Source organism: Sminthopsis crassicaudata, chromosome 1 (assembly GCF_048593235.1).
Source record: "Sminthopsis crassicaudata isolate SCR6 chromosome 1, ASM4859323v1, whole genome shotgun sequence".
NCBI classification, from domain to species: Eukaryota; Metazoa; Chordata; class Mammalia; order Dasyuromorphia; family Dasyuridae; genus Sminthopsis; species Sminthopsis crassicaudata.
In genome coordinates, this window is record NC_133617.1 from 662,399,875 (window position 1) to 662,414,582 (window position 14,708).

Genomic DNA, 14,708 nt, shown 5'->3' on the forward strand with positions numbered 1-14,708 from the left:
TAATCTCTAAGGTTCCTTCCAATTCCAACATTACATGATTCAAATTTTAGTTCCTAATCTTTCTGACCAAGGGAATAAGAGAGAGCATTTGGGATCAAGGAGAGGGTGACATGGGCTGGACTCTGGGATGAAGCTAAGAGTTTGGGTCTGGCACCCACAGCACAGACCTCACCCTACGTGGCATGTGGCCTGATGGACAGCAGGACATCACTGAAGTCACCAAGCGTCCCTTGACAGCTGGAACACTCTTCAAGAACTCCATGGTGGCACTGGTGGAAAATCTAGCATCCAAGGTATGGGGGCCCTGTGGGAGAGATGAGCCCCACTTCCAGGCACCTGGTGGTAGTACAGCTTATGTTTCTTTTCTCAACTCCAGGAGAAGCAATGGGGTGGGGGTGGGGGATGAGGGTGGATCAGAAGGCTGGCCCACAAATGGGGGCCATTTGTTGAACAAACCTCCTTGGCAATTTCTAGGATAAAATAAAGCCATCTGAATGCCGGGGGGGATGAGAAATTAGAAAAAAAATGTAGAACAAATTTTATTGTTTCCAAAAAAGAAAGAGAGAGAGAATAGAGAGAGAGAAAGAGAGAGAGAAGAGAGAGAGAAGAGAGAGAGAGAAGAGAGAGAGAGAGAGAGAGAGAGAGAAGAGAGAGAGAAGAAAGAGAGAGAAAGAGAGGAGAGAGAGAGAGAGAGAAGAAAGGAAGGAAGGGAGGGAGAAAGAAAGAAATGAAAGAGAGAGACAAAGACAGAGAGAGAAAACTTCAATATTCCTGCAGAGAGGACAGAGCATGTAGAACATACTGCAATACTCAAGGAGAGAAACTCAGAATAAACTGCAGGGAAGAGCACACACCCTTTCAGTGATTTTGGAAGAGGATGGAACTTAGATTAAATCACAAAATAGATTAGTTTGAAGTGGCTCTCTCTTTTAGTTTTGGGGTCTCTAACCTAGAGAATGAGGCTTTCTCTTTCCTGCTGCAAACCAAGAAATAAAGCAGGAATAAACTGCATTTTAGCAAGAGGAAAGCTGGAGTGACTTTTGCTCAATAATAAGCATTTATTAAGTCCTTACTGTGTGCATCCAGCATTCCCCATGCAAGGACACACTTTAGCTCAGATGCTCATGTACTATACCAGTCTCCTTTGTGGATGGACACAAATACCAAATTGACATCTATCAAGCACAAGTCTGACCATGTCACCTCCTCAACACAAGATGCTTCAGGAGCTCCCTATTGCCTCTATGATAAAATGAAAACTTTTTTACTTGGCCTTCAAAGCTTTTCTCCTTCTAACTCCAACATGTACTTCTAAAATGATTTGTGTTTGCAACCCCTCATCACTCTATTTTTAGCTGAAGAAGACAATTTACTATTCTCTGTACTCAGGACCATTGCTTTGGTACAGTTTTTCCCCTTTTCCTTAAAATGCTTTTTCTCCCTATTTCCTCCTCTTGGAATCCCCAACTCCCTTTTAGAAATAGCTAGAATTCTTCCTTCCACATCAAATTTTCCCTGATTTTTCTGGTTAATAGTGCTCTCCTCATCCTCTAAAATTACTTTCTATATTTTTTGTATTTATACATCAATGTACAAGCTTTATTCCCCCAGTAGAACATGAGCAGGAATTTTGTGGGCAGGGACTGTTTCCAGTTTTGTCTTTATAGTCCTAGAACTTCAGAGAATTCATGGCATATAGTAGGTACCGAAATGCAAATTCAAGTGAGACACAGCTTCTTTCCTGTTGAAACTTACTGTCTAGTAGGGAGATAAGACAGGATAGCAAATTTGTTTTCATAGGATCACTAACACTTGCTGGGATGGAATCCATAATTGGAATAACACTGGTAAGTTATATCTTATTCAAAACAAACAGGATCGATTTTAAAAATGGGGATTCCAGAAGATTAAAGATAAATCATGTCATCCACCTCTTGCCAGAGAAGTGATAGATATAAAATTCCAGTGAACCAATTTTGTTTGGACATGGCCAATGTGAGAATTAGGCAATTTATTGTGGAGGTTAAAAAAAAGGTCTACAGAGAGGCATTTAGAGGGAAAGATAATACATTTATATAAAAATAAAAGTGTTAGGGAGAGAGGAGCTGTTAGTAATGGTAAAGTAGCCTTGTATGTTAAAAAGATATGATTGTGGAAAGAAATCCAGGAACACATGAACAAAGTATTAGAACTGAGACTGTCATTTGAGTATAATATGGACCACCTGGACAGGAAGAGGAACTAGATGGTGGGTATAGGAAACAGATCACAAATCTGGCACATGATAATGATAAGGGACTTCAGTTACTATAGACAACTGCTTAAACTCTCTGCCAAAGGAAGAGTGGTTTATAATTTCCTAATCTGCCATTTCTTTTTTTTTCTTTAAATTTAATATTTTATTTTTCCCAATTACATATAAAACAATTTTAACATTCTTTTTTAAAATTGTGAGTTCCAAATTTTCTCCCTCTTCTCTTCCTCTCATTAAGAAGGCAAGTAATTTGATATAGATTATACCACTATATATATATGTATATATATATATATATATATATATATATATATATGCAAAATATATTTCTGCTCATGGTCATTTAAAAAAAAAAAAGAGATAGGTAAAACATAAATAAATCATGTCCTCAAATTCTAAAGGGGAAGTAGTCCAGGAAGGAGAGAATTTCACAAGAATGAAACTCAGAAAACAAAACCAGAAATAGTTGCAATGAGGAAGAAAGGACACTATCATTCAGGCCAAAGTAGAGAGATATACCTGGAATTTTTAAACTTTTAAGTTTTTTCTTTCCAATTAGCAAAAATTTATTTTCTTTCTTTCTTTCCCATTCTTTCCCCCACAATCTTTTGGAAAAAAAAAAAGAACAAAATCCTTGTAGCAAATAAATATAGTCAAGTAAAACAAATTCCCATATTTATTGCTGATATTAAGGGCAGCTAGGTGGCACAGTGGATAGAATGTTCATTTTAGAGGGCTAATCTCCCTGAATTCAAAATCTGGCCTTAGACACTTACTAGCTGTGGCAAATTACCCCAGTATCTTTGCCAAGTAAAATTCCCACATTGACTATGTCCAAAAATATAGATCTTGAATCCATCACCTCTTTGTCAGGAGATGAATGGCATAGTTCATCATTTCTCCTCTAGAATAGTGATTAATCATTACATTGATCAGTGATTTAAGTCTTTCCAAGTTATTTTTCTTTATAATGCGATTGTTATAAATTATGAGGCTCACTTCACCCTGCCTCAATCCATGTTAGTCTTTCCAGGTCTCTCTGAAACCATCCATTCATCATTTCTTTTGGCATAATAGTAGTCCATTATGGTTATATACCATAATTTTTCCAATCATTCTCATGATGATGAGCATTAACTTGGATTTTTTTTAAAAGACGCTTATGAAAAATGGAAGTAAGGTTAGATTACATTGTATGAATATAGAAACGTAGCATTCTGTGAGAATGATTGAGTGAGCTTGATTTCAATTCTTGGCAAAATTCTGGAATACATTATGGCAATGCTTAATGAGCACTTGGAAAAGGGAGCAGTGACTCCAAAGAGCCAGAATAGTTTTATCACAAACAGGTTATCCCAGATATCTTATGGCAGGGTTACTAGGCCAGTAAACCAAGTGAGTGGCTACAAAGTTGAACTAAGTTTTCAGAAACTACTGGACAGAAGCTGTTATCCTATACTTGCAAGACAATATGGAAAGATGTTGATTAAACAATAGTATGGATATAGATGGATTTATTCTTGACCAGATCCACGGAGTACTTATTGATGATTTCATTTCAACCTGGAAGATAGTCATTTGTTGAATGCACTAGGGATCTGTGCCTGGTCCTGTGCTATTTATCATTTTAATCAAACATTCAGAGAAAGAAATAGATTGCATACTCATCAATGTGTGGATATCACAAATGATTACCACATTAGTTTGATAGGATTAAAAGAGATCTTGACTGGAATGTTAAATCAAAGTTAATAGAATAAAATCAAACAAATTAATATAAAGTCTATCTCTCACAATCAGAATAAATTTCATGAGTACAAGATGGGGATGGGGAGGTATGGTTGCCTGAAAAAGATCTTGGAGTTTAAGTAGTTTTTAACTTGCAATTGCTAGCTAAATAGGCATCTACAATGTATGTATGTATGCTCTAGCAATCCTACATATGCATGAGTTCTTAGATTGCGCTGAGAGCCACAGTGTCTACAACTAGGGAGATAATCATTCCTTGTACTTTGCCCTGGTCAGGCCACATCTGAAGTATCAAGTCAAGTTTAGGGCAATCTGTTTAATAATAACAATAAAATAATTTAAATATATAAATATCATATTTATCACATATAATATAAAATAATAATATAGTAATAATAACAACTAACATTTATATAGTGTTCACTATAGGCCAGACACTTTGCTAAGTGCTTTACAATTATTATCATAATGGATCCTCACAATCACCTTGGGAGGCAAGTGCTATTAATATCCCCTTTTAACAGATGAGGAAATGAGGTGAGCAGAGATTAAGTGACTTGCCCAGGAATAAACAACTATTAAGTAGTAGAGGCTAGATTTGAACTCAGGTGATCCTCACTTGAAGCCCCCCTACCCTACCCCACTAGGCCACCCAGAAGCTTTCCATTTGAGGAAGATTGTAGGTTCCTTGAGGGCAGAACCTGCTTTTGCCTCTTTTTGTATAGCCCTTAGCTCAGTGTCTGGCGCACAGTGATTGATTGATAATTTAGAGAGTATCCCGAGAAGGGTGATCAGGATAGTGAAAGACCTTCAGTTCATGACACATAAGGGATGGTCAAAGATACCAGGAAATGTTTCATCTGCTTAGGGAAGACCTGATATCTGTCTTCAATATTTGAAAAGCTATCATTTAAAAGAGGGATTAGACATTCTCCTTGGCTCCAGAGGGAGGAGAGGGCACAAACATTTATTAAGCTCCTGCTAGGTATCAGATAGATCTAAACCCTGTGCATATATTAACTCATTGATATAATTTTGATCTTCACAACTCACCTAAGGGGTTATTATTGTCCCCATTCTACAGTGGATGAAACTGTGGCAGCCTGAGTTTAGTTTGTCCGGGATGACATAGCTAAGTAAGTGTCTGAGGTCGGAGATTTTAACTCAGCTCTGGAATTCTCTCCCTTCTCTGTTTTGACTATTGTCCCCCAAGGCTTCCATTAGTTCACAAGTAAAATCCCCCCTTCTACAGGAAGCCTTCCCCAGCCCCTCTGAATTCTAGGGCCTTCCCTTTGTTTATTGTTTCCTGTTCATCCTGTGTATAGGTTGCTGTGTATATATTTGTTTGCATGTTGGCTCCCCTATTAGAGTGTAAGCTTGCTGAAGGCAAGGACTGTCTTTTGCCTCTTTTTAGTATCTCCATCAAAGGTGCTTAATAAATGTTTATTGGTTGTTGATTGATTCTTGCCCCCTGTCTCAGTGTCCTCTCCACTGTGTCATATAGCACTGCTCCAAGCTGGGAGGGAGTGGCAAGGAGGCAGATACAGGTTTGACATCCTAATAGTTAGAGGCTGCTATAGCAAGTCCTTCATGCTGTCTCATCAAGCAAAGGCTAGAGCATTTGTCCCGGATGCTGTTCGAGGCTCTCTTGCTCTGGGATGGGTTGGGGCAGGTGGCTCGGAGGCCCCCTGAAAACCTGGAGGTTCAGCTTTAATGCAGAGATGGCTATTATAAACAACACGACCTCACACTCATGCAAAGTGCGAAGCCAGGTCAGAAAGGGAAGCTCATTACTGATCTGTGAGGATTTGGGAGGTTCCTGGAAGAAACTATCTGAGGTGAAATTTCAGGAATAGATAGGAACTCAGCAGGCAGAGGGGAAGGAAGGCACAGAGAAAATCCAGAGGAAGTAAGGAACGGGATTGCTCCAGGAGGAGGCTCTGAGTGCAGTCCCTGACTGGGTCAGCTCTGAGACTCTCTGATGGGCCAGTCAGTTGTGTTCATAAGGAGCCTTCCTGTGTGCCCAGCCCTGTGCCAGGCTCTACTGGCAGAGACATAAGGAAATGCCTTCCAGGAGTGGGTGATCCTGGGCAATCAGCTTCCCAGGCCTTCACTTGTAAAATGGGCTGCTTGGACTCCAAGATTCCTCCCAGATTTAAATCGTGTGATCTCTGTAGGAACCCTACTACGTGCGCTGCATAAAACCCAATGAAGAAAAGTGCCCTGGGCGGCTAGATGAGGAGCGCTGCAGGCACCAGGTGGCTTACCTGGGGCTGCTGGAGAATGTGAGGGTGCGAAGGGCCGGCTTTGCATCTCGCCAACCTTACCCCCGATTCTTGCTCAGGTGACCCTCTCCCCCCACAGCATCCTAGCTCTCACCACGTATCTATTGTCTCCCACCCCCAAACCTCCACCTTTGTCTAAGTATTCCAGGCCCGTGGGAGGGAGGCAGCTTTAGCCTTCTGAGGTTTTTTTTGAGGCATTCCCTCCATTGGTCTCCTGGGGCAAAGACTGAGCCTGTAATTCAGGTCCAGGTATGGCAGTGGAAGAAAACGTATGGCCAGAAACTGTGGGGTAGTGGAGCAAGGGAAGGGGGGAATCTAATGGAATGACAATTGAATTTAAAGTCAGGTCCCTTGGGTTCAAATCCCAGCACTTACTTTAGGAAAAACCACTTTGTCTTTTTAGTCTCAACTCAAAGGGAAAGATGGAGAGTCCCTAACACATGTCTAACACCTTGTAATTCACACCAAGAGGTTGGAGACGGAACGTGGAATGTTCCGCTTTTCAAATGAAGGCAAGAAATTAGGAACCCAAAGGAACAAGACATTAAGAATGGAATTTCCAGCCAGGGACCTTCTTGCTTCTGCCACTTAGCGGGGTGCCCCTGGCCCCCAGACGAGCTCTTTCCCTTCCTTCTCGCTGTGCTAGGTACAAAATGACCTGTGAATATACTTGGCCCAACCACCTGCTGGACTCGGACAAGGCAGCTGTGGGGGCCCTCATCGAGCAGCACGGCTTCCAGGGAGATGTGGCCTTCGGACACAGCAAGCTCTTCATCCGCTCACCCCGCACCCTGGTCTCACTGGAGCAGAGCCGGGCGCAGCTTATCCCCATCATCGTGCTGCTACTGCAGAAGGTGCAGGGGTCCAGGCAAAGGGGAGAGGGGCAGGGGAGCTGCTGGGAGGGGGTTAATAGGTCAGGAGCAGGACAGAGGATGAGGAGGATCCATACAGGGGCTGGGGCTGCAGGAAATAGGACTCAGTTGGGAAGGCCCTAATGAAAGGATTGGGGGGGACAGGATTGGGTCAGAAGATTGGCGGGGAATTGGAAAGACTTGATTGGGGAGAGGCAAAAGGTTTTGGAAGGGAATAAGAATTAGGAGGGTCCATGGGGCAAATGTGGGTGTTGAGCAGGCAGCTTCTTAAACTGTTTGTCATAATCCCAAATGGATCTCCTAATTGAATGTGGGGGTCATGAAATGTTGTTATGTGTGTTTATTTGTATTTGTGCTTTATATACCTACATACATTTAAACAATTTAAATTTAAAAATTTCTGGGGTGAAAAAGGGGTTGTGAGTGGAAAAAATTTAAGAAACCCTGGTCTAGAATACCAAGACAGCCATCTCTTTCCAGGCCTGGCGGGGGACCCTGGCGAGGCGTCGGTGCCAGCGCATGAAGGCCATCTATACCATCATGGGCTGCTTCCGGCGGCACAAAGTCCGAACCCACCTCACCGAGCTGCAGAACCGCTTCCAGGCTGCCCGCCATCCCCCCTTGTATGGGCGGGACCTGGTCTGGCCTACACCCCCTGCTGTGCTCCAGCCTTTCCAAGACACCTGCCAGGGGCTCTTTCGAAGGTACCCTTCCTTCTCCTTTTCCCCCCTCTCCCCTCCGGTCTCTCTTTTCTCTTCAATCAGTCCCCCTGCTCCCTTTTTTCTTTGTTTTCCATTGCTGCCCTCCTCCCTCCTTAGTCCTCTTCCCCTCCAGATCCACAGAAGCCTCTGTCTCTTCCCTGGTCAGGTGGCGGGCACGACAGCTGGTGAAGAACATCCCCCCTTCAGACATGGCTCAGATCAAGGCCAAGGTGGCAGCCATGGGGGCGCTCCAAGGCTTGCGCCAGGACTGGGGGTGTCGGCGAGCATGGTCACGGGACTACCTCTCTTCGGTGAGTTTAGCAGATGGCTGGCCCCGGGGGTGAATCTGTGCCTCCTGAAAGGGTCTCTTCTCTAGCTGAAGTCCTTCTGCATTCTGAGCTGTCATGGACATTGAAGGTGCCAGGGGGCAAGACCAATGGAGGAGTCCCTTTGTCCTCTCCTTAACATCAATCTGTCTCTCCCCTGCCCCCCACTCCCTCACTCCATCTGCTCCTGCTTCTCTATTCTTTCTAATCAGTCTTTATCCTATGATCCCCCTCCCCACCCTTGAGCTCATCTGGCTGTCCCTGCCTGCTCATCCCATTTATTGACCCATCCCTGATTCATGCGAACATTAGAGTCCATGGAACTGGAAGTTCTGCCAGCTAGGGGTCAAAGCTCTGGCAAGAGCACTGAATGCCCATCGGGGGAAAAAAACACCAGAGTTGCCCTTCCTGAAACTGTCTTCATGGATAGACTGGCCCCCAGCTCCCCTGTCCACTTCCTCTGCCATCCCATTAAGGGATTAATCCCCAAACATAGGAAAAACTCCTCTTTCTAAAATGTTTACAGTTTTGCAAGTCAATTTTTTTTCAATAATCCAATGAGTTATTTTTCTTTTAATTTTCAAACATATGTATGGATAATTTTCAACCTTCACCCTTGCAAAACCTTGTGTTCCAAATTTTTCCCTCCCTTCCCCCACCTCTTCCCCTAGGTGGCAAGTATTTCAATATATATATTAAACATGTGTAATTCTTCTATATTTATTTCCTCAATTATTGTGCTACACAAGAAATATCAGATCAAAAAGGAAAAAAAATGAGAAAGAAAACAAAATGCAAACAAAAAACAACAAAAAGTTGCTGCAGACTTCTGTGATTTGTATCTTCCCAAAAGGCTGTTTAAAATCCTGCTGGAGAGACATAACATACATGAACCAGTCACAAAACAATTAAGTCCTGATTTCTGAGTTAGGGACTCAAGCTCTAGAGCAGTTTAGAAAAAGAGGAAATGAAAGTGGGTCAGGACAGGATCTCCATTGAGGATCCCTGAGGATGTCATTTAGAATAGGACTGAAAAATCAATTAATGAAGGGAGACCTTTGGTTGTTAGAATATGGCATATAAAAGTACTCATAATGACATTCTCATAGCATTTGCTAATAGAGATATGATGTACAAAGATTTCATACTCATTTTACAGATAAGTGAGGATCAGAAACAATAAATTACTGCAGGCTCATGTGTTCTAGACATGGGAGAGAGCTGGGATTTGGGTGGAGGTCTCAATGTCCTTTTTAGTACTCTCCACCATGTATTCTTTCTTCATCGCAAATTGTTGTCTTCCCAGCATTTGGGGTGGCCCCTGGTTTCAGCATTCCACCATTATCAGTGCTCTGGGTCTATTTAGCTTTCCAACTATACCCATCTGTTTATTGTTCCCCCAGACTACTGACAACCCGACAGCAGCAGCCCCCTTTGCTCAGCAGCTGAAGAATTTAAAAGAAAAGGATGGCTTCAGAAATGTGCTCTTTTCTAGTCATGTCCGAAAGGTAAGGACCAACCTGTGGAGGAGCGTCCTTCTAGGCTCTACCCTCTATCACCTAGGTGATCCTATATTGAATTACTGGACTTCAGTTCCTTATCTGTAAAATAAAGGGGCCGAAGGCCCCTTCTGGCTTAATCTGTGATCTCATATGCTCTAGAAATTCAGTATTTGTTAGAAATTTAAAAGGTCATCTATCGTTTCACAAAGTCCTTCAAGTTAGCCTAGTGGACAAGAGGCTGAATTGTGGGGTAGGCAGATTTGGGACTGATTGAATGACTAGATCCAACTATACTAGATCTAATGGGCAACATCAGCATGAAGGGGAAGGTTTCCAGTGAAGTGCCCTGAGGAATCTATCCTTGGCCCCTTGCTTTCAAAGACTTATATGATGGTTTAGGTGGCAGGTTTATCAGATTTGCAAATGATGCTAGGTGGCACAGTGGATAGAGCACTGGACCTAAAGTCAGGAAAATTTATCTTCCTGAGTTCAAATCTTCCTTCAGACACTTACTAGCTGTGTGATCCTGGGCAAGTTAGTTCACCCTGTTTGTTTTGTTTCCTTATCTGTAAAATGATCTGGAAAAGGAATTGGCAAATCCTCTAGTATCTCTGCTAAGAAAACTCCAAATAGGATCATGAAGAGTCATCCAGGACTGAAATGACTCAGTAACAACCACACAGCTAGAAAGAATAACTAACAAATTAAATGACAGAGTGAGGGTTAAAACATTTTAAAACGGACTAAAATTCAGCCAAATCAGATAAGAAGAAATATAATAAAGATAAATTAAGGTATTAGATGTGGGTTCAAAATAATAAACATCAAAAGTATAATAGGAGAGAGTTATGTTGAGAAAGAAATTTATCTGAAAAAGATCTTGTGGTTTTAGCGGTTCACAAACTTGGTGTATATTTTGCTAGCAGTTTGGCATGTTATCCAAAAAAGCTAATGAGATCTAGGCAGGGATAGATAGAATAGTGGATGGAGTATCAGCTTTGGAATCAGGACTGAGTTCAAATGTTATCTTAGTTACTTTCTAACTGTGTGGCTCTGGATAAGTCATTTAACCCTAATTTATTAAAAAAAAAAAAAAAAAAAAAAGCTAACAACATCTTAAAACCGTCTAGTCCAGGATTGGTTCAGGATGACATAGTATATATAAGAGAAATGGAACTTGAACTCAGTCATTCCTGGCTTCAAGACTAGCCCTCTATACAGCACCACACAGCATCCAGAGCAAAGGAAAATGGTAGTCCCTCTGGACCTTATTCTGGTCAGACCACACATGGAGGATTGTCTGTATTTTAGGATAGTCCACAGAGCTCCCCAGAACAAAGTGACCAGCATGATGAAGGGCCTCTAAACTCTGCCATGGGGGACCTGATTGAAGGAGATGGAAGGGTTTAGTTGGAAAGATGCCTTGGGGGTGTGATGCCAAAGGGACTTGGAATCTTTAAGTTTTGAAAGGTTATAGAAATAGGAACAGAGAGATAAGATCTCTGGCTTGTTTAGAACCAAGAACACAATTAATCCAAAAAGGCAGATTTAGGCTTGATACAAGGAGAAATTTTCTAAGAATTAGGGTTACCTCAGGAAGTAGAAGTAAAGAAGAAAAGGCTGGGATGACCATATGTAAGGGATGTTGGAGAGGAGACCTTTACCTGGGGTCCCCAGAGAAACAATGTTTGTACTTTTGGTGGGAAAAGAAATTCTACATTTTCACCAAGCGAAAACCTCTTAGTAAAATTTAGTATTTTCTTCAGTTAATAATATAAGCAACAAACCAGGATTACAGTGCCAATTTACATCAGAGGCAGGATTGGGTCTTCCTGGCCTCTGTCCACTATCCCAAGCTGCCTCTCTCAACTTTAAAGGATTGTGTAAAACTAATTTCTAACTTAGAGATTGTAGAGTGGGCAGAAGGGCATCCTGAATAATGCTAACCTGATTCTCTCTTCCCCTCAGATAAACCGATTCAACAAGAGCAGAGACCGAGCACTGTTGCTCACAGACAAGCACCTTTACAAACTGGAACCCAGCAAACAGTACCGTGTAATGCGAGCTGTTCCTCTGAGCCATGTGAGCAGGGGCACTAGTAGGGAAGATGGCACCAGTGGCTAGAAGTGGCAGGGTGGAGATGCTCAGGGCACTGGATGGGGAGGTTTGGTACAGCAACAAGTATTTATTGAACCCTCATCCTGAGTACCTGCTTTATTAATCACATTAAGGGAAGAGGAAGAGAGTGAAGGAAAAAGAGAAAAGGGAGGGAAAAGGAGGAATTCAGTTCAATTCAACTCAATGAAGCTAACACTTTTTAAGTAAATATGCTGAGGATCTGAAGATGAAAAAAGAAACAGTTCCTGTCCTCTGGGTGTTTATAGTTTACCAGGAGTTGGGAGAGGGAGTAGGGAATATAATATATACACAGATAAGTATAATACAAATTAGATAATATGATTGAGGCAAAGGAGAAGTCCTAAGTGTTCTAAAAAGAGAGTGAGAAAACACTTTAAGCTATGGCAGGAGAAACCAGGGAAGTTCTGAGTTGCTTCCTAAAGGTGAGGAAGAATTCTGAATGTTGGGGTATGAGGAAGGAGCAAATTCCAGCATGGAATATAGTTTCTGAATACTACATACATTTGAGGACTTTTAAGAGAGTTTGGAGAATGGCAATTTATTTAACTCATCTGGAACATAGAGGATAGAAAAGGTATTATTGTGGAATGAAGCTAGAAGGTAGTTTGTAATTATAATATATAGGACCTTAAATGTCAAATGGAAGAATTTGTACTTAATGCCAGAAGCAATGGGGAGTTGCTGAAGGTTATTTTTTGGGTGTGTGTGTGTTTTACAATGGACACTTGAAGCAACAAAGAAGTATATAAAACAGTTTTCAATTCAGTTCAATTCAACAGATACCTGCTCTGTTGAAGGGATTCATAACATCTGTAGCATAAGCTTTATAAATACATTTTATATTTATAAAACACTGAGCATGCAAAAATAAAGAAGATACAGGCTCTACTCACAAAGAGCTCATCTTCTAATGAGAAAAAGGGAAATCCCCAAATGGAGAGTGAGATAAAAAAGAGAAAACCAAGCAAAAGGTGAGAAGTTTGAGGAGAAAGAACTCATTTTCACTTTAAGGGTTCAAGAAAGGCTTCTTGGAGGAGCTATATTTGAGCTAGGCTCTGATGATAGAGATAGGTTTGGGGAGAAAACTATTCTGGGCATAAAGGAAAGCATGAACAAAAGAAGAATAAAGGGGAATGGTCCCAGCTGTGAAGCATGTATATAGAGCCTGTGAAGGGGAGAAGGATGAGATGAGATTGAAAAGGTAGAACCAGATGACGGAGGACCTTGAAAGCATACATCTCAGGGATGAATGGACTAAGAGGAAGAGATGTAGGTGTAGATATTAGAGCCTCAAGGGTAGATCAAGGCCATTTGGACCCCCTGCTCCTCCTTCCATAGCATGAGAAGGGATTGTAACTCACAGGAAGGGGGTCAGACATGAGCAAAAGAAATGCGCTTCATAGTTGGGTAAATGCACAAAAACTGGACATTTAGAGGCAGGATCCATGAGGGTCTCAAAGCAGCTTATTGACCTTTCCTTTGTACCTCTCTTCCCTCCAGGTGACTGGGTTGAGTGTGACAAGTGGTCAAGACCAACTGGTAGTACTACATGCCAAGGGTCAGGATGATTTGGTTGTATGTCTTCATCGAACACAGCCTAAAATGGACAATCGCATTGGGGAGCTGGTGGGCATGCTGGCTGGACACTTCCAGGGGTAAGAAATGAGCATGGAGTGAGCACTCCTGGGTGATATGGTCAGAACAAGGATAGACTCTACCTGGGGGGGAATGAGGTGGTAATGTGGACTCCCAACAGAGTCCTTTGCTAAGAGCAGGAGGTAGTACCAAGCAAGAGGCCAGGATCCTTCTCTCAATACCACCATGACTTTCCATGACGTTGGGGAGGCAAGTATGGAAGAAATACAGGAAGGACCCAGATGCCACAGGAGCTCTAGGGGAGGACACTTCTCAGAAGCTAAAATGATGGGTTGGGGTAGCTCTCCTGCACCTAGCTCCTAAGATTAGGAGAAGCAACCAAGGGGTATCTAGAAACCTAGGCTTTGATGTTTATTTTGATACAGAGTGGGGCAGGACCTGCACATACAGGTTTCGGACTGCATCCAGCTGAACCAGCGTGGACGTCGGCGCCATGTCTCTGTGGAGACCAAACCTGATCTGCTTGTGCCAGACTTTCGGCGTAGACGTGATGGCTTTGTCCTCCTTTGGCCAAGTTGTTGAGTCTTTCCACTGTTGTGCCAAGATTCTCTTGGCTTAAGTATGGAGACCATATTACAAAAAGATTTTTAAAAATTCACTTCTAGAGTGTTGATTGTCTTTGTATATATTGTATATATCTCTCTCTGTGTGTGTATGTGTGAAAGAGAAAGAGAGAGACAAAAAGGAGGAGAAGGAGAAAGAAGAAAATGATGAGGAAGAGGAAAAGGAGGAAGAGGAGGAGGAGGAAGGCAAAGAAGAGAAGGAGAAGAAAGAGAAGGAGGAGGAGGAAAAGTGGAGGAGGAGGAGGAAGAGGAGGAGGAGAAAAAGGAGGAAGAGAAGAAAGGAAGGGAGGAGGAGGAGGAGAAGAGGAAAAAGAAGGAAGAAAAAGAGGATGAGGAGAAAGAGAAGAGGAGGAGGAGGGAGAGGTAGAAGAGAAGGAAGAGTATGAGGAGAAGAAGGAGAAAGGGAATGAAGAGGAGAAAGAAGAAGAGGGGGAGGAGAAGGAGGAGGGAAGGAAAAGGAGAGGAGAGGGAAGAAGGGAGAAAAAGAAGAAAGAAGAAGAGGAGGAGAAGGAGAAAGAGAAGGAGAAGTAAGAAGGAAGAGGAGAAGGAGGAGGAGAGCAAAGAGGAGGAGGAAGAAAGGAGGAGAATGAAGAAGAGAAGGAAAAAGGACGAGGAGGAGAAAAACAGAAAGATAATGAAGAGGATGAGGAGAAAGAGGAGG

At 42.3% G+C, this 14,708-nt stretch overlaps 1 protein-coding gene across 1 annotated transcript in view; it reads left to right on the top strand.

Moving 5' to 3' along the window:
* The window catches only part of MYO1G (myosin IG), a 36,511-nt gene extending 22,429 nt beyond the window's left edge, over positions 1 to 14,082 (top strand). Inside the window, exons 14-22 of the mRNA XM_074283060.1 lie at positions 161 to 293; positions 6,181 to 6,347; positions 6,935 to 7,142; positions 7,641 to 7,864; positions 8,028 to 8,172; positions 9,591 to 9,695; positions 11,658 to 11,771; positions 13,329 to 13,483; positions 13,850 to 14,082. Of these exons, the coding sequence (XP_074139161.1) occupies positions 161 to 293; positions 6,181 to 6,347; positions 6,935 to 7,142; positions 7,641 to 7,864; positions 8,028 to 8,172; positions 9,591 to 9,695; positions 11,658 to 11,771; positions 13,329 to 13,483; positions 13,850 to 14,006 (1,408 nt within the window). The 3' untranslated portion in view covers positions 14,007 to 14,082. The remainder of the gene's footprint in view (positions 1 to 160; positions 294 to 6,180; positions 6,348 to 6,934; positions 7,143 to 7,640; positions 7,865 to 8,027; positions 8,173 to 9,590; positions 9,696 to 11,657; positions 11,772 to 13,328; positions 13,484 to 13,849) is intronic.
* The last annotated feature ends 626 nt before the right edge of the window (positions 14,083 to 14,708 follow it).